We start from the raw sequence: 20,279 nt of genomic DNA, 5'->3' as shown, positions 1-20,279 counted from the left end.
AATAACAAATGGCAAAACTATCAAAATTCATACAGATGGGGCCAGAGACCCTAAAGCTGTAAAATCAGGATTTGTATCCCATTCCAGTTCTACAATATATATATAAAAAATATATAGGTGCTTTGGTACTTCAGTGTAACAAAAGAACATTCTCATTCTGGGGGATAGGGAAGAATCCTTTCACACACATTACATTTTCTTTTACAGGTGCCCTTCCAAAAAGAGATCATCTGCCAGAAATTGATCCCCATCCGCAGGAGTGCGCATGCTGCCGGTTAAAGTTGTATCACCTTGTTTATATGCGTCTACAGCTGCTTTTATCTAAATCAAACTGTTATAATGTGCAAATACACATACGTTTATTTCCACGATGATATCGAAGGTATGTTTTTGTGAAACATTTAATGTTTATCGTAACCGAATAATCACAATTAAGGCCATAGAAGTTAATTGCATAGTCAGACATGACAGTATGGTAATCATAGACTACACTATAGTATATACTATAGTATATATACTATATATACTATATATTTTCTATGATATTTAGATATCGTAGTATTTTCTACGCCTATTATCCATGTTTACGCAATATTTGGAAACCAGACTGTAACTAACCAGATTTATGGATGGTTTACATGTAAAATAAAGAAATTCTCTTTTTTTACCATAATCCCTATGACTATGACCTGCTCTGAGCCCAAATGATTAGCCAATCCTGTCTGTAGGAGCAAGTTATGGATGTTTGAAATACACTTCTTTTTTAAATATCCTTTTCCTCTTGCCAAGTAATTGCAGTACCTGGTTTGTAACTTTTTTCTGCCTTAAAATGGCTTGATTTCATTCATGAAAGCCAATATTACCTGCTGAAATACCTGAAAATGGCTTTCACAACACAACATTTATTTTTTCTCCTTGCCAAAAAATGATTGCAGCTCCTGGTTTCTAAGTAGAAGTGTTTTTCTGCCTTGATTTCATTCAAAATTGTGATCATTCGGTTACGATAAACGTAAAAAATTTCACAAATACATACATTCATTATCACCGCGGAAATAAACTTATGTGTATGTGCACGTTATGACACTTTGATTCCGGTAAAAGCAGCTGTAACACATATAAATGAGGTGATACAACTTTAACAAACAGCGCGCGCGCTCCCGCGGACGGCGAGCAGTTTCTGGAAGACGATCACTTTTTGGCACGACACCTGGAGGTGACTCACAACCAGGGTTGCCAGGTCAGCGATTTTATTTCCGCGAAATTGGCCTAATTCGTGTTGCTGCCGGTTGCCCTTCAGACACAGTATATTATCATAAATAAACTCTGAGAATGTGGTGACAAATTGACTGATATACATATCTTTGCTATCATTACCCTTCCTCATCCACCCTGCCTGAATGACATGCATTTGCTGTTCATAGGTCTTATATATTAACTATAATTAATGCAATACCTTATTTCAACTGATTCATTGTGTCTAATTATACAAGGTTATTTTAGGACCTTGGATTAAGAACTGTTTCTGCTTTTTATGCTGGCACACTAAATATTTATGTTTTTCATGCTATCTTTGTAGATATTACAACACATTTGACAATAATAGAAATGCTGTTGTGTATGGTATAGCAGTGGCATATTTTGAGTTCTGGTATTGGGCTGTTTTCTAGGCTGGTTGTGTTGCCTTTGGCTGGTTTTTGGTAGATTTTGATTGGCCACTGGGCTGGTTTTCTCAGACCTGGCAACCCTGCTCACTGCCACACGGACACAATGGAACTGCTGTGACAATATCTAGCAGACATCCCTTGTTGTAACAGAGTCGTGTCTCCGTCTGTCAGTGCAACGTTGAATAGGTGTTGTCTTTAGACTGCTAACAGCTAGCTTACTGTCATTTTTGCGTTAACGAATTAGCTTGGTGAGAGCGCTAATATTAGCTAGCTAAGCAGCTGCTTGAGCTCTGCTCCTTGGTTTGGTTATATTCCCTCAGATACATTATTGCTCTCCAACTAATCTGATTGAGAGGGATTATGGCGTTTCCTTTTGATATTAACCAGTTATTCCCCGAGAGGGTCACGCTCTTGGACCAGACTCTTGTTGCGGAAAATCGTAAATCAACAGAAAGGTGAGTTAGAAGATCCGATGTTCCTCTTTGTAATTAGTTTGTGTTTTACATAGTACCTACTGACATATAGTACTGTGTCTGGATCTCTTAAGTGGAGAGAATGTCACATCTAATTTCAGAAGTCTCAATTTAAGGTGTCATGCGGATGTAATTGAAACCTTTCCTATGTGTTTTCACATTATTCTCTCTGGCCATTGTCATACAAAAGATAATGTCTTAGCTGTTTTACAACAATGCCCAATTGCCTCTTCTTATTTTATCATATTTTGTTCTACCATGTTCACCTTTGCAGACCAGATCTTTTGGCACACATAGTAACGGTCATTGATGAACTTGGAAGAGCCTCGGCAAAGGTGAGTTTCTGTAGGTGTTTTTTATGATTTTATGTTTTTAAGTATGTTAAAGCACAGTTTATTTTGTAGAGATATATACTCAGTGACCACAGAAATAGAACACTTATTGCTGAGAACTGCCTTTTGCCCTGATAGTAATTCTTGACAGAATCATTAGCATTTCGTGTGTATAATCACACCCTTTCAAAGAGCAATGCACTTTTAATGAATATTCTGTATGACATTTGAATTAGAATGAATAATAATAAATAATATATAATAGCGGAAATACTAGATCTGTAACCACACCCATCGACAGTGATGTCAAGGTGTTCTGACATAACCTTGAGTTCAGTTCTTCATCGCCACAGCTAGGGCGCTTGATATTGTTGATAGTAGTTATTTCTAAAAAATGTCCAAGGTGATGTCAGCCCTTTATGCTGGGTAATGTACTCATCCGTGTGGTTCCTTGTTTTCCACAGGCCCAACAACTCACAACTCCAATAACAAGTGCTTCCAAACTACAGTCCCAGAAGCATCAGCTGTATCTGCTGAAGGACGTAGAAAGCAACAGGTATATCTTGTTTTGTCCCTCAGCTTTAACGTATTTCACACACACACACACACACACACACACACACACACACACACACACACACACACACTCTAGTCTCTGGACTTACTTCTTCAGTCATACTCTGCATTTACTATAGTGAGAGAAATTATTCATAGCAGAGAGTCTTGATCACTGCACTTAACTGTACAACCCCCTCCATCCCTTTTGAATTTGCTAACCCTCCTTTCTCCTACAGAGGACATGGTATGGTTGTGGGATTTCTCAAGGTCGGCTACAAGAAGTTATTTCTTCTTGTGAGTCACCTATTTTCCTCTTTTTGTTAAAGAATTCTGTCTTTTCAGGCCAGCTATAACTCTACATGTTAATATCTGGTTGAACTTCCTTTATCAACTGTACAGTTATGCTTGTTGCTCTTCCTCCACAGGACCGACAGGGTGTGCACATAGAGGCAGAGCCACTGTGTGTTTTGGATTTCTACATTGCAGAGAACTTTCAGAGACATGGCTACGGATCAGAGCTGTTTGACTTCATGTTGCAGGTGAACCATTTCTCTCTTGGCCAAATTATTTGAACATCGACAGACAAGGTGTGATGGGACAAGACAACACAGATCTTGTTGATGGGAGATACTGCATGTTTTGTTATCTTGTAGGATAATTAGAAAATGGGAAAAGTGGAATCAGTGTTGACCGAACAGGTGACCAGGGGGAGCATGCAGTGCGCACTTGTGCCCTAACTCTGACCCATGCGTGTGAACATTTTGGAGACAGGAAAATAGTGATGCAGACGTAAGGTGGTGAACTAAAGTCGGATTATTGATCCAATTCATCATTAACATTAAAACCAACAGCGTTATTTGTGCTTGCAAGACATAACTGTTCTATAAGAACCTTCAATTGAAGAAGATATAAATCAACTTACAGCAAATTATGTTCAGATTCCATTAAACAGTGTAGTTGCAGAGCCAAGTCATTAATAGTTTTTAATATCTTCTAACACTGTGCGTGTATGTACAAGAAGGAGTGTGTGTAAAATCACTGCAGTGAACGTTACTGTGCCATCAGGCGCACAGAGCGCACTGGAGATTACTTACAAAAAAAAAATGATATCCCAAAGTGGAGGTTAGAATCCCACTTGTTGAGAAATTTTTGACCATCCTCACACATTACTGTATATGCCACTATATAATGTATATTTTATATTATATCTATACAGGAGAATAGCGCCTGTCTAATTCCACAGATACTCCCTTCTCTCTTTGAGCAGTACCCAAGGTCAGGTTATAGATAAAGGGCCAACCAACAATGCATTGTAGTGTCTACGTTAAGGGACTTTCATATCTAACTCAGATGCCCCAGATAGAGAGGCACCAACTTCAACTCTTTATCAGTAGCAAGACGTAAGGACACAATGTGATTTAGGAATGCATACTATAGGCTTATCTCTCCAATAGAATACAAACATCTACAGCAATTCTAGCCATTCATGGATGTGCTGTTAGAACGGGTGATGCAGCTGCTGCCTGAGTTCTCCTTTCACCAGCTTCCAGAAAACTTCCATAACACCACTGATGTGTGAAGTAACAAGTCCAATTGCTCTTGATATATAAATACTGCGGTGACACTCTGGCATAATGCACTGGCACTGATAGAGGAGTGCAGAGAGGATTAGGAGGAAACAAGTGCTCAGCGATCACAAAGATTTTTTGTCCCATGATGATGACTGACTAATCAGCTGATATAGATTCTATAGATCTGTGATCTTGGATCTTTGTGCTGAACTGAGTCCAGTATTACACAGATTGACCCGACAGAACCGAACCTGCACAAACACAAGTACTCACCACTCATTAGCCGACAGGTCTGTGTGTGGTATGATTAACACTGTATAATATTTACCTTTCTACGTAGAGCCTCTTTTAATCATTAAAAAAAAACCAATTCTGTTAAATTCTATAGAATGGGGATATCACAGCTGTCCCTGAATTTAATAATCCTTCAGTTTTGGATGATTAAAATATGCACAGGCAATACAACAAGTTCCCTCACATTCTAACAGTGCCAAGCGATTATTTTTTTTGCCTCCATGTCAGACATACGCTTTTAGTATGTTTTATAAATGAGGCCCCAGGTGTTTTTTTAGGATTTAATGCAGTTTCCATGCAAGTTCTTCTAGATCCTTTATGTGCATTTGTTGATCTCTCCAATTTATTTGTGTTCAGTGTTTCCCAACACAGGAAAACAGAAATCTCATGGAACTTAACAAAACTATAGGTTGATAAGTCCTATTTTTTTCAACCATGGTGAATGGCTCAAAGTAAAATGAAACCAAGGTCCCAGTATGCTTTTAACAACCTCCTCAAGGGTGAAAAGCCTGCTGTTGAAGGTATTCAAAATGGCGCACACCTTCATTCTCTTCATTCATTGCACTCGGTGACACACAAGAGGTGGCAGTAAAATTAATGATACAATTAAATTTGATGTTTATTTATGAGTTACATTGTTTTGATTTATTCATCTTTGATAATTACGGTAAGAGGCAGCAATCACTTAATTCAAAGTTCAAAGTTTAATGTCCATCCAAGCCTTGAATTTGCTTCATCTGTCAGTCACCTTCATTTTTGAAGTTGGAAATGAACAGGATGGTTGTGCTGGGAGACCCTGGGTGGCAAGGGACTTTGCCACAGTCGCACCCAACACAACCTGACGACAGCCACTTCTGACTAAGCATCTTTTATTAATGTAATCAAAAACATTAAACATGAACTCATTAATCACTTACAATCACAACATAAATTGCCCAGGACATAACCTCCTTGGCAGCACAGAGATCTACTCTGGCTCTGTGTTTCTCCAGTCCATGACACAGTCTCTCCAGGTGTGTCAGTCCCCTCTGTGTATCAGTCTCCATTTGTGGCAGCTCTCTGCTACATTTTAAACCAACTAGATTCAGCTGTGCCAATTGCCATCCCTTTTACAGCTGGAGGTGCTTTGATGAGCAACCTCCATGAATGCATTTTTTAAATTAGTTGAGAGAAATTAAAAAACTTTACCCTTAAACAAAGTTCATTGCTATGTGCTGTTTATCACTAATGGCATGTTTTCTCTTTCTCTACTTTAGCACAATAATTTAGAGCCGGTGCTGATGGCTTACGACAGGCCCTCGGCAAAATTTCTGTCGTTCCTGGCAAAGAATTACTGGCTGACACAAAGTGTCCCACAGGTATAATCTTCACTTTCCTATATATTATGAATGGGGTTAGGGTTAATGATTAGTTCTCTTTTCCAGTTCTACTAATGAGATATCTCTTCAATATCACTTTTCCCTAAGGGGGCACAAAGACAACAACATGCGCTTTAATCAGACTTTTTAATAGGGCAGTGCATAACCCAAGTGTCCTGCATGTTGACCTGCTGTTCAGGGGGGTTGCGGGAAGGGTGGGTCTACAAAGCAGCACTCAGTTTATGGTATAAATAACTCATAAAAACATTTTGTTCAATATATTGTGTATTATAGACTGAAATGCATGCTATGTTGTAACATGCGTCTACTGATGCACTTGGACACATCATCAGTGGTAGCACCTGGGGTCATCGGGTGTTACGGGTCTTTCAACTTCAGACACCCTTGCACATTGATCAGTTCCTGATCTGGTTTCCCAATGGGAGACTACTAATTCACTAACCCTTCTCCTACTCTCTCTGTCAATGTAGAGTGTTGTTAATAGGGTTTACCGATGTTTTCTTTCCTTAATGGTGCTGGTAGCATTTTTTTTTTTTTTTCCCACCAAAACAAAGAAAAAAGAGGTTATTACCAATAATATGGTGGGCTTATACTCTGATTTGATTAAACCAAGACTGAACTGTTTGACCTCAATTCTTAGTGTCATGTGGAGTAAGCGAGGCAGTGGGCATCGCTTGCCCAATGCTATCCCAGCGATGGAGCATGGGGATAGCGGCATCATGTTCCACATTATGAGGGAGATTATTCAGGATTGAGTTTTTCCTTTTTTAATAAATGTGTGAAAATGTTTTAAGTTTTGTTTGTGCTATGTCATTATGGGATATTCGGTGTAGATTGACAAGAGCCAAATTTAATTATAACAGTTTTCAGCATATGGCTGCAACATAAGAAAATTTGTAAAGAGTAAAGTGGTCAAAATGCTCTGTCAGTAGCCCATGTCTGCTTTTATAGCCAATAATAATAATAATACAATTATTATTACACAACTCTCTAAATTACATTGGAAAGGACAGTAGGCCTTGTTAGCTATTAACCTGAAAACTGAAACATGTTTTTGTTGATCATTCCACCTGTTCATACTGGTTATTAAAGAATATCCTCTTGGTTTGCTTTCAATGTGAGTGATGGGGTCAGAATTCTCATACAACAGGCCGTCATATTAGAGTAAGATGAGTTTAAGAGCATATTTTATTCAGAATGAGGAGAGGACTTGTCCCAGTCAGTTATATAGAGTGTATTTTACAAATTTTAGTGCTGAAAAGTTGTATAAATTAAATAGCCTTGCCATGTAGCACAATGAAAAAAAAACAAGACATGACACACACGTAGAGAGGATGTCAAGAGAGTTTGTGGTGAAAGGAGCTGACACTGGTGTCTGTGAAAGAAAATCGGTCTGCTGCACCCAGCTGCTCCACCTCTCACCTGAAAAATGCGGGGGATTGATGTTGTTGTGAACGCGTCTTTGCAGAGAACCTCCGACTGTGTAGTGCTTGTGTGAAAGGCAAACTCTGGGTAAACGTCATAGCCAATGGGTCAGCAGTAGTGGCCAAATCACTGCCACTCTCCTACCGGCTTCCAGCTAATATCCTCTATTTTATGCCAGAGCCAAAAGGAGGCTCTCTCTGCCACTTCTCCCAACCTCTGAACAGCAGTTTTTGTCTTCTGCCCTCTTACTCCTACTTTTGTCATCAGATTCCACAATGATTGAGCTGTGAATCCATGACACCTTACCTCCACTGTAAACAGCCTTGTTGTCCACCCTTTGTCCCGACACTCATGGACCAGCTGTTGCTACTTTCATTTTTTTTCTCTTTGCTGCTTCCTCACAACCCTCCTCCCACTGGATTGTTAGCTCTAACAAGATGACTTTCCTTCCCTCCTGAGACCACATGACGATATCTGGTCTCAGGGTTGTAGATAGCATCTCCTTTGGGAAGAGTTTTCTCCCCTGGGTGGACTGCAGAAGGGTTTTGTTTTGCTCCTCCTGGGCCAGCGGGCTTCTGACCCTTTTTCACGAAGTTGATGGTACTCAGCAGTGGTTTTGTTTTGGCTGGGAGTTTGTTTCATCTTCCCTGCTTCATGATGTCAGCAAGCGTTATCAACACTTATATTCTTATACTGTATATAGATTCTTGGTGTTCTGTGTTTGTACCCCCATGGTTCAATGCAATTATTGGAAGTCGCTTTGGATAAAAGTGTCAGCTAAATGATAAGTAATGTTAATGTAATGTAATGTAACACTTTATCATGGCGCCACCCAAAGCATATTTAAGTTTTGAAAGACAGAACCCCTCCCACAAGGATACAGGCAGACGAAAACTAAAGGTAAACTGAGTGTGTAATATTTGTATTTTGTATTTAAAAAATCTTGATCTACTTCTTCCCTTTTTTTATCAACCTTATATCAAGGCCCGTTTTTGTTGTCTTTCTGTTTATTCTATCCAGGTCAATAACTTTGTGGTGTTTGAGGGATTCTTCCTCAACAAAACAGGTAACATTTTCACTGAGTAATATGAGCTTAAAATTATATTATACAGTGTGTTGTCATTAAGTTCAGTTACATAACATTTGCAGCTTCAAACTTCCTTTGTCCAATAATTAGGTCTAAATTTATGTATGATGCTTGGTCTATAAAGAAGGGTCTACCTGCAGCTTGCTGTCTACAAAAATTTGGCCAGTACAAAGCCAGTGGTAAAACTCCAACCCTGCAGAGACAGGCACACCCCCATGTTTTGTTTTTTAAGTACTGAAATTGGCAAAGCAGAAAAGACTAAAAAGGTGTCATGGTAATTTTTTTTTAAATTAACAGCTAGCTAGAAATGTGTAAAATCCTGATGTCACATCAGCTCCTGTTCCATCAATTTTCTGACACTGTCTGAAACTTCTGAAATGCCTTTCTAGCAAAAAAAACATGATTCAAAGATAATGAGTATTTCTTTATAAATAGTTGCTGTTACAATTACAAACCTTCATGGTTTAATTTAAGTTATTGTTTCTTCTGATATTTATCAACATCCTTAGAATATTATCTTCCCAGATTTCGAACTTCAATTTCGTATTATTAACATCATTAACATGCAAGCTTCGAGTTTTACATTAGAAGTTTCTCTTCTCAAGAGAGGACACTTGTTTTCCCTATTCCGCATGCTGAAGTGTTCTAGGGCAAGAAACTAAACCCCTAAATCGCCTATTCTAAAAAAGAAAGTGTTGCACAAGGGATGCACTGATGAAAAAAAAACAGTACAGTACTGTAGGGCGCTTTGAGTGGTCATCAAGACCAGAACAGCACTATATAAATACAGACCATTAACCATTTATTCAAACTTGTTAACACTTAACTTGCCAGAACTAATGTCTGATTCACATCATTTAATAAATGAACACAAATATGATCATCCTATATTAATATATTTATTTCAAACTTTTTTATGTGAACCCAAATTCAAATCAAAGTTATTTGCATTTTTATTGCTTGTTTATTGGCTATTTTGTACCACCTTTTGAATGGGATATCAGCATGTTTTGTAGTAACATGGCCTAAGGTTTAGAAATGCAGTAGCAAATTGCAGAAAGACTAATGTATTCCAAACACGGGACAGGGTGTAAGGTCGCTAGTCAATGTCTAAATTTAAGAAACATTGGCATGGCTGGTGTAAGATTGAGGCTGCTTATAACTGTGAATTTTTTGAGAGAAAGTCAGGAGCTAGATATTTTGATGATACACTTGGTTTCAAGTTAAAGTTTTAAATCTGCTTTGAGCAGTATGAGATTTCAAGACCAGTATGTAGATTGTGCCTTAGGGTGGATTCCCTTTATAAGATTTCACAAGCCTTGTCAGCCTTCTCCACCAGCTAATCTTAGGCAGTTCTCTTTCTTAGCATTCGTTACGATGCCTCACTATGGGATACGCCCCTCGCGCGTATTCACAGAAGCACTTATACCAATTCGCCAGCCCTGATTGGCTAGCAGTCATAACGTCCACATCAAGGTGCCTTAAATACGGTGGACGCGGCGTCACACGTCATTCAAACACCTCTTCTCGCTTCACAAACAAACTACTTTGATCTGCGTCGATGCTAACTAGCTGCTGTCCATAGACTAGTGGTAAGAAACGCCCATCCGACTGCCTTCACCATAGGTAGTAGTTTTATTTTTTTTATTGAAACCAGCTAACGCGTTAACTTCCTAGCAAGCTAATGGCACCGGGAGCCTGCGGTCGCCACTGGAGCTAGCTAACAGAGATTATCACTCCAGATAATTTGCTCCCCTTTAGCACACCAAGCTAAATGGACCAAGCTGTCAAGCTTCCCTCCACCTCGCAACTAGGCGATGGCCATCGCCTGTGCACCTGTGGAAATAAAATCTCGAGCAAAGACATACACCAGGTCTGCTCAGCGTGTCTCGGGCTGGAACATGCCCGCGCCGGGGCTCCACACTGGATATGCTGAACCCGCTAATGGAGCCACCCCTGTTGTTGGATTACGATGAGGAGGATGAGTCCGACGGCGAGGATTTTCTGGTGTTGGATGGTGACGACGAGGATTATGAATCCTCCTTCGTACCACCTGCACAGGCTCTCAGCTCTCCAAGCCCGGCAAAGGGCTCGGGTGAGGCGATTATGCCCCAGCCTAGCGGCGATATGCACGATGTGTGTAAACGCGCCGCGGAGAGACTGAAGATTCCATGGCCCGCGGCCGTGGCGGAGGCCACAAGGTCCCCCTACGAGGAGAAGAAATTACCCCAAGCTAAAAGGGCCGGGAAACAGCTTCTCCCGGTGTTCCCGGAGCTCCTGGAATAAGTTACCGTCTCATGGAAGAAAAACCCTTACTCCAGCAAAATCACCATTCAAGGTGCGTCTTCCCTGGATGTTGAAGGGATGGCATGCCATGGAGCCCCTGGTGGCAGCTCACCTTCACCAACGGCTGTCAGCTGCCTCATCCAGTGCCCCCACCCTCCCCACGAAAGCTTCCAATCCGCCATGACTGAGCAAGCTTATAAAGCGGCAGCTTTGACAGTGAGGGCTCTCAACGTCACCTCCATGTTGTCAGCTTACCAACCGGAGCTTTTTGACGACATAGCCAACATGCCCGAATGTTCCGCGTGGGACGAGATCACCACAATCACGGATATCTGCCTACGCGTCCAGCGTTGCGCTGTACAGGCGGCGGGGAAGTGCATGTCGATGTTGGTGTTACAAGAGAGGACGAGATGTCTGAATCTGACCAATCTGTCAGATAGAGAAAAGGAGAACATCCTGGACAAGCCTATCGTCCCCGAGGGCGTCTTTGGCTCCGCTCTCGCCTCAATGCAAAAGCGCTGCAGGGCGAAGAAAAAGGAGGATGAGGCTCTACAGCTCTGCCTTCCGAGGAAAACACCTGCCGCGGCGCAACCGCCCCACCCGCAGACTTTCGCTCAGGTTGCCTCTAGGAGCGCCCCCCCTGCTTTCTGCATCCCGAAGCGCCCCAGGGCTCAATTACCGGGTGCGAGCACCAACGGCACCCCGGACACCAAGCCCGCTTGGCCTAAAAAGCCCTCTAGTCAACCCAGGCTGCTCAACCGGCTACAGGCTTCAATTCGCCACAATACCCCCCCGTTTCAACAGTCTCATCGCTTCCCGTGGAGAGTCGGCCCAGGTGTTACGGGAAGAAATATCAGCTCTATTAAACAAAAGTGCCATACGAATAGTGACACACAAGCAGAGGCTGGAGGGTTTCTATTCAAGGTATTTCCTGGTCCCAAAGAAAGGGGGGACCTGTTTACGTCCCATCCTGGACCTTTGCATTTTGAACTTGTATCTCAGGAGATACAAGTTTCGCATGCTAACACACACAACGCTGATACGTTTGATACAGCCGGGGGACTTGTTCACATCAGTCGATCTGAAAGACGCATATTTTCACATTCCCATTTATCCTCCGCACAGGAAATATCTGAGGTTCGCTTTTCAGGACATAGTGTACGAGTACCTAGTACTCCCATTTGGCCTGTCACTGAGCCCGAGGGTGTTTGTGAAATGTGTCGACGCCGCTATAGCCCCCCTCAGGGAGCGGGGTATACGCTTGGCCACTTATCTGGACGACTGGCTGCTGCTGGCGCGCTCAGAGCAAGAGGCTGCGGTGCACACAGGCCTTGTGCTGACACACCTGGCCGATCTGGGTTTTGTGGTGAACAGGGAAAAGAGCGTGTTAACACCGAGACAGGACATTGCCTTTCTGGGTCTCACGTTAAATTCACTGACCTACACGGCTCGCCTATCAGCCGAGAGAGTGGACACTTTCAGGTCCACTCTCTCATTTTGCCATAACACGTCGGGTCACGTATGGACTGTGCCTACTGGGACTGATGGCCTCAACAATATTGGTGGTGAGGCTGGGCAGGCTGTACATGAGAGATTTCCAGTGTTGGGTTGCTTCTCTCAGACTGGATCTTGTGCGCCACAGACGCCGCAGGGTAACGGTGTGCGCGTCGTGCGTCCTCACGCTGCGACCCTGGCAACAGCTTTCTTTCTTGACAGCGGGGGTGCGCATGGGCGCAATATCTGCCAGAAAGGTAGTGACAACGGACGCCAGCCTGTCAGGCTGGGGCGGTGTGTTCGAGGGCAGATCCGCAAATGGGGTGTGGAGCACGGATCTCCGACATAATCATATAAATTAGCTGGAGCTGATGGCAGTGTTTCTGACGCTGAAACGTTTTCTGCCGTTCCTCCGGGGACATCATGTCCCCTTTTGTCCAGGGGAAATCCTCTCTACGCGGAGTGGACACTTCATCCGGCTGTAGTAGATCAGATTTGGTCACGTTTCGGCCGCGCGACAGTGGATCTGTTCGCATCGAGGGGGAACGCACATTGCCCACTGTTCTTCTCCCTGCACGACCAGAGCGCATGGATGCGTTTGCTCATGAGTGGCCGTGCGTCCCGCTTTACACGTTTCCACCTCTGGCTTACCACCAGACTGCCCTTCTTGCTACTGGGGTGAAGCGAGAAGAGGTGTGCTTGTTTTGAATGACCATATTTAAGGTGTGGCACCTTGAAGCGGATGTCACGACTGCCAGCCAATAAGGCTGGCGAATTGGTATAAGTGCTTCTGTGAATACGCGCGAGGGGCGTATCCCATAGTGAGACATCTCACTCATGCTACTCAGAGAACCGGGGTTACGACAGTAACCTAAAGTTTTGCAGGGTGGGGGGAAGGAGGGAGTGAGACTCTATCATGTTCTGTTTTTGGCCCTGCTGAGTGTGTTCTCTTCTACAGTTGCCCAGTTGAGAAAGGTTCCCCTGAAAAAACCAGACGGAGAGATCAAACCCTACTCTGTAATGGAGAGAGAAGGTACAATCATTTCACTCAGCCATACACAGAAATTAAACAAATGCATTCAACAGAAGGAAACATTGGTGTCTGAAAACCGTTCAGCCATGTTACCAGCAAGGCAAATCATAGTGACAGTATGTGAGAGCAAAAGATGAATGTATTGTACAAACCCATAACATAAATATTAATAATCAATTAAAATAGATTTATTTTGAATGAGGTTACCTATCGTGCCTTCTACCGTTTTGCATTCGGATTGCATTGTTATATTGTGATCTAATTGGCCTCTGCACAATACCATGTAGATATAAGAGTTAATTATTTGTTATAGCTGTGCATTGCAAAAGCATGTCTAGTGTCAGACAATATCTAACTTATGACCAGTTAAAAAATTAACTGAGAAAAGAACAATTCTTTTAGATATGAAGAACAACAATTAGATTAACACCCACACATTTTTGTGTCTTACAAACAATTGTAAAGGTTCAAACTAAATGCTGTTTTTAGATTTACAATTATTTTCCATTGTATTCACTGTTGTTTTTGTTATAAGTTAATTATACTTGATGGAAATTGATTGCACACCCTGCTCAGGTGGACGAGTAAAACATGTCTTAAAATTGTTACAAGATCAAATTTGACTACAGCCTAGATCACTGAAGTGCCACAAACATATAAACAGATATATGCATCTTCTCCATGATAGAAACAGAAAAAGTTCTTTCATGTTTTCATATAAATGAATTTACTACATAGAAACACTTTACTGTACAGTTGTAAATCAGGAGCAGAGGGCTCTTCCTTGGCCATTCCCTCTGCCTCACTCCCCCCAGCGGTCAGTATCGTCCCAGAGCTCCAATTCCCTCAGTGTGGGATCCTCCCCCAGCAGGGTGCCCCTTCAAGTCACCTCAGCTTCTGCAGTTGCAGGCAACAGAGACAACAGCCCACAGTCCCCTCTCACTGAGCATTGCAGGGCAAGACGCACCAGGTAAGAAATGGCATACATCCCGTCCTTCCTAGGTACAATGTGATATGTTTTTGCTGGGAATCTTTTAAAATAATTCACATGTAACTCCAGGATAGATCGAGAGCGATAAATTCTGTGATTCTGTCATTAATTGCTTGTGGACTGTATCTAGCAAACTTCCTGCAGTTCTCAAATGCCTGCTGGATAGGCACTGCTGACAGACTCTAAAGTGATTTATCAGATTGGTAGTGTTGAAATTTGCAAATGTTTTCCCCCTTTCGGAACCTTGGCACATTTGTTGCAAATTGCAATCCTACAGTCACTCTCAGAAAGTGTGAAAAACTTCCACACCGGGGACACAGTTTTCAGTTCAGACCCTATGGTTCAGACGTAAAACCATCACGCTGGTATGGACAGGCCCGGATGTATGATGTCATGAGCGCGACCAGGCACGCTGTGTTTATCGGATGTTTTATCGGCTCTAATTACCGATTCCGATAAATAAATAATAATATAAAATTCCCATTATTGAGCCGATAATATATCAGACCGATATATATTTTGCATCCCTCCACAAAAGTATTTTAAAACTGCAAACACACAGGATGGTGGTTTCAGTTTGATCCGGATCGAGACCATCCTTTTTGGAGGGACTCAATTTAATTATTTGGGTCTGGACTGTTGCCCGAGGCATCTGTTATTTTGGTTGTCACTAAACTGAAAAGTCAAAAGGTCTCGACCAAAAGTGTTTGAACCCTTATAAGGGTGATAACATTTCTCTAATAAATCACTTAATTGTGTCCAGCATAAAGAAGCAATACCTGCTCTCGCCTGTCTATTTATTCTACTATTCCACAACTTTCTAAACACTGTCTCTTTCTCTCTCTTCCCCTTCCCCATCATTGTGTTGTTAAACCATTCCACCCCATGTATCTGCTATTACCTCTTGATAAATGTTGTTATCTCAACCTAACACTGTCCTCATCAACCACTAATACAGTTCTCTTAATAGATCTAAACTGGACTTCCATTGATCAGCCACTGATTTGCACCATAGGATTCTTCCCTTTGAAGAATTGGTTCTGGTGTCTTAGTTTACTAGATAGCCTGTTTCTTTTATGTGGAGAAAGAGACTAATGTTGATTATTGGACCGAAATCAGGAGAAGCTCTCTTAGGCCTTTTAGAAACATACATGTACTCCCCTCCTAGCAGCAGAGGGGAACTTGATAGGTCTGTGTTATCTACTTACTTTTGTTTTTTTTTAGAACCAATTAAATCTTGTGCCACACAACTGCAATTGAGATTGCCTTTTGTCATACAACAATCATGTACATGCATTAACCATTGTTAGTAACCAAACAATACTAATTATTGTTAAATGATAGGGATTATTCCATTCTGTGGCTTTTTATTTTTTATGTTTGGTGGCATTGATACACCCTGAATGCATTGTTTTCTCTTTGTTTTGTAATTATGTCCTTTTTTTTCCCATTCTTCACTTTTTTGTTTGCCGTTGTCTTACTTAACTGTCCTTTGGATTGCACTATTCTCCCTTCTTCTACTCTTGTCCTTTTTTTTTTACCATGTTCTCTATATTTTTGGTTTTCTTCTCATCCTCCTTGCTTGCTGTTGCCATCTCCCCTATAGCCAACAGGGTCTAGCTGCTAGATGCAGCCTGTACCATTGGCACTTGGACACCAGAGCTGTTGGACTGCTCGACAGACATACGCATGCCAGGTAAGATTCAGTATAGATGTTAACTTCAGTCAAAAACCTTGTTAGACTCATACATGGAAGTCATACTGATGCTTGATTATTTGCATCCTGCCTTCAAATGCACCTCATAGTTACGATATTGGAAATTCATGTGGTTTAGTCGTGTAAAACAGTGCTGCAAGGCTACGGCAACATGGACACTGATGTTGCAAGCTGGCAGGCATGTAATGTAATGCAGGAAATGCAAAGGCATAATGATTGAGGGAAAAGATGAAGCTGTTGAAAATATATTGGGAAATATATATTCCTCATAGTGTTGTAAAATTTTGAAGGAAAACTCAATCCAACTAACATTGCTAAAATAATCATCCATACAACAAAAAAAGAACTTTGGCCTTTGCCATTTCTTTAAAACAAACATCGCACAACCTGTTCTGAGGTCTAAGGCTGTAAACACTACAAGGCGGGGGTGTTAATATGGACTCTGTGGTAAACATGACCCCATTTACATGTGGCAATATGCTTACTGTGTTATACTGGTCATCATGTTTTAGTATAACATGGTTCACGATTCTGCACACTTGATCGCTACACTTTATCAATGTAGCTCTCCTCAGATCCTCTTCAGATGTTCAAAGGACTGTAAAGCAGAACATTTTTTATAAAACGTAGAGTACAGTGTGCTCAGGATTCTTTGGTTTCCTCAGTCAAAATGCTTCAGTTCTACGCATCTCTCAATAAGACTAGGATGTTAGGCGGTATTTGAGTAACAACATAGCATCCTCGCCTGTGTTTATCTGGCTCTAATTTCCAACACTTCAAACTAATATTCCAAATTAATGGTAAACAGTTGCAGCATATTTAGCAGCTGTCAGTTAAAAATGTATTTAATGCCTGTTCACTCCCAGAAACAGTTTAATAGACCCAGAGGTATACGATTCTAATTTCAATGCTGGCCTCTAAGGTCCATCTAAAGGTTAGCCTACTTATTAAATATTATCTCTGCAACTAAAATTTCATATAGTATAATTTGAGGACCATATATGTGATTTTAAATCACCATATTGCAGAAATAGTGAATGATAACCTCAGTACTTCCAGGACAGTGGTCTAGGGCTGCACTATATTAGGAAAACATGCGATATGCGATAACCATGTTGAATATCGCAATGACGATATGACTTGCGAATTTCTCCACAGAGAAGGTGTACAGCCCGGCCGCAGCACCATCTAGTCCAGTGTCCACAGACACACAGGGAGCCATGCACAGCTCCACTAAGTCCACATACAGTGTTAATTTTTCATACATTGGATCGTGAAATGTTATTATTTTTACAGTTTTTAGCGGTTACATCAGTAATTTACTGCTCCTCTCTGTGTCTTTATCATTTGCGCTGCCCACTGCGACAAAAGCGTCAAAACAAACCAAGCATGCAGTCGCAGTGTGTATGTGTGTGTGTGAATATTTAATTCGTCAATTATCTCTGTTATAAGGTGCTCAATCGCTTTATAATGATAGTTGTATATTTTTTTTTTGTCTACGTTTAATAATGATATTGGCCTATAATCCCCACAATATTCCGTGTCCCTTCCTTGTTTTGGAATAACTGTTGTTATTGCTTCCTTCCATCAATCAAATTGTATTTGCATAGCCCATATTCACAAATCACAATTTGTCTCATAGGGCTTTAACAAGATGTGACATCCTCTGTCCTTAACCCTCAACAAGAGTAAGGAAAAACAAGAAAAGAAGTGCAATAGATGACACGTGTAATGGAGCACATCAGAAAGATAAGGGTATTTACAGCATTGGCTAGAATAAACAGTTTGTAGCATAATGGAAGGTAAATGAATTGTTAGTAATGGTCGAGTATCTGAGTAGACATATTGTATATCAGGCATGTCTTGTTGTAATCATAGTCCATGGTCAGCAGCCACCACCATCAGGATCCACCATCAAGATCGGATGCCACCATAGTCCACAATCATGATCCACTGCCGCCATCAGGATCCACCATCAGCTGCCACCTCGATCGTGGTCCACCACCATTATCAGATGCCAACAAGATACAGGATCCGCAACTGTTATCACGATCAGCCAGCACGATGCAGGGTCCGCCAATATGATCACGATCCACCATCATAATCCACGATGTGGCCGCAGCCGCGGTCCTGGGTCTGCGGACGATAAGGCATAAGGACACCGAGGAAGAAGTCAAGTCAGTAACATGTATTGATGAGACATTAATTTCTTTGATGTGATAAGGAGGGAGAAGATGAAAGAGAAGCTGCAAAGAGAAGCTGCATGTGTCATGTGTCCTCCGACATTGGCAGCATAACTAAGAGCAGGTCTAGGACAAGCCTGGACCAGCTCTAACTATAAGCTTTATCGTAAAGGAAGGTTTTAAGCCTACTCTTAAACGTACAGATGGTGTCTGCCTCCCGAACTGAAAGTGGGAGATGATTCCACAGGAGAGGAGCTTGATAGCTGAAAGCTCTGGCTCCTCCTCTACTTTTAGAGACTTTAGGGACGACAAGTAAGCCTGAATTCTGGGAGCTCAGTGCTCTAGTGGGGTGATAAGGTACTATCAGCTCTTTGAGGTATAATGGTGCCATATTATTAAGGGCCTTGAAGGTGAGGAGGAGAATTTTAAATTCTATCTCCAGATTTAACCGGAAGCCAGTGTAGTGAAGCTAATACAGGAGAAATGTGTTCTCTTTTCCCGGTTCTTGTCAGGACACGTGCTGCAGCATTTTGGACAAGCTGCAGAGTCTTTAACGACTTACTGCTGGAGCCTGATATTAAGGAATTACAATAATAAAGTCTGGATGTAACAAAGGCGTGGACATTTTTTCTGCATCTTTTTGAGATTGGACATGTCTGATTTTTTAGATGTTACGCAAGTGAAAGAAGGCGGACCTAGAAATTTGTTTTAAGTGAGAATTAAAGGACAAATCGGGATCGAAGATGATTCCCAAGTTCCTGACTGTTTCATTGGAAGCAAGGGCAATGTCATCTAGCGCAGCTATATCGTTAGATAATGTATCTCTAAGGTGATTAGGGCCAAGTATTAGAACCTCTGTTTTACCTGAGTTTAATAAGAGAAAATTGCGGGTCATCCAGGTTTTTATGTCCTTGAGACATGCTTGGAGTTTAGTTAATTGAGAATAAAATTGGGCCGAGCACAGAACCCTGTGGAACACCGTGGTTAACTTTGGTGCACTTAGATGACTCATCATTAATTTGCACAAATTGGAATTGATCTGAAAAATATGATTTAAACCAGTTTGGGGCGGTTCCTTTAATGCCAATTAACTTTTCTAGTCTCTGTAATAATATTTGATGGTCAAGAGTGTTGAATGCTCCTCGATCCAACAGAACGAGGACAGACACAAATCCCTGATCTAAAGCTATTAGAAGGTCATTAGTGACTTTTGCCAAGGCTGTGTCTGTGCTGTGATTAGCTCTAAACCCCGACTGAAAGTCTTCATATCAATACTTTCCTGGAGAAACTCACACAGCTGATTGGATACAAACTACTCAAGGATTTTACTGTAGACAGGAAGAGGAGGTTGGATATCGGTCTGTAGTTGGCTAAAACCTCTGGGTCCAGAGTGTGTTTTTTTAGAAGGGGTTTGATTACAGCTAGTTTAAAGGACTGTGGTACATATCCTGATGATAAGGAGAGATTCATTGTGTTCAGTAACGTACTATCAATTAGGGGCAGAATTTCTTTAAGTAATTTTGTGGGAATGGGATCTAAGATACAAGTTGTGGGTTGAGAAGATGAGATTATTTTGGTCAGCTGATCAAGGGTGATCAGAGAGAATCTGTCTAAATAATTGGTTTCTCAGCTGTTTCTGAGATTTCTGTTCTTGATGGGGTATTAGTGCCAACTGAGGGCAGGAGATGGTTGATTTTATTTCTAATAGTTCGAATTTTATCATTAAAGAATGTCATAAAGATATTGCTATTCAGGGATTGAGGGACACTGGGTTCTATGGAGCTGTGACTCT

At 41.5% G+C, this 20,279-nt stretch overlaps 1 protein-coding gene across 7 annotated transcripts; it reads left to right on the top strand.

Moving 5' to 3' along the window:
• The first annotated feature begins 1,722 nt into the window (after window positions 1–1,722).
• On the top strand, window positions 1,723–18,690 carry atat1 (alpha tubulin acetyltransferase 1). 7 transcript variants are annotated; one of them, XM_035183358.1, is made up of 11 exons: window positions 1,723–2,119; window positions 2,412–2,472; window positions 2,934–3,025; window positions 3,264–3,321; window positions 3,453–3,566; window positions 6,149–6,250; window positions 8,717–8,762; window positions 13,522–13,596; window positions 14,353–14,566; window positions 16,194–16,283; window positions 18,197–18,690. In XM_035183358.1, the coding sequence occupies exons 1-11, from the start codon at window positions 2,025–2,027 to the stop codon at window positions 18,387–18,389; spliced, it is 1,140 nt and encodes a 379-aa protein (XP_035039249.1). In that variant the 5' UTR covers window positions 1,723–2,024; the 3' UTR covers window positions 18,390–18,690. The 7 variants fall into 7 exon arrangements, with proteins under 7 accessions (XP_035039249.1, XP_035039251.1, XP_035039252.1 ...); XM_035183360.1 differs by having other exon boundaries at window positions 18,183–18,381; XM_035183361.2 differs by lacking the exon at window positions 18,197–18,690 and adding an exon at window positions 17,463–18,016.
• Window positions 18,691–20,279: the final 1,589 nt, after the last annotated feature.

This window comes from Hippoglossus stenolepis, chromosome 17 (assembly GCF_022539355.2).
Source record: "Hippoglossus stenolepis isolate QCI-W04-F060 chromosome 17, HSTE1.2, whole genome shotgun sequence".
NCBI classification, from domain to species: Eukaryota; Metazoa; Chordata; class Actinopteri; order Pleuronectiformes; family Pleuronectidae; genus Hippoglossus; species Hippoglossus stenolepis.
This window is presented reverse-complemented; position numbering and strand designations above follow the sequence as displayed.

Excerpts from the sequence above, each read along its gene's own strand:
- atat1 (XM_035183358.1), top strand. The coding sequence starts at position 2,025 with ATGGCGTTTCCTTTTGATATTAACCAGTTATTCCCCGAGAGGGTCACG. Across the intron at positions 3,567-6,148 it reads TGTTTGACTTCATGTTGCAG|CACAATAATTTAGAGCCGGT; the intron begins GTGAACCATTTC and ends TCTCTACTTTAG. Across the intron at positions 14,567-16,193 it reads TGCAGGGCAAGACGCACCAG|CCAACAGGGTCTAGCTGCTA; the intron begins GTAAGAAATGGC and ends TCTCCCCTATAG.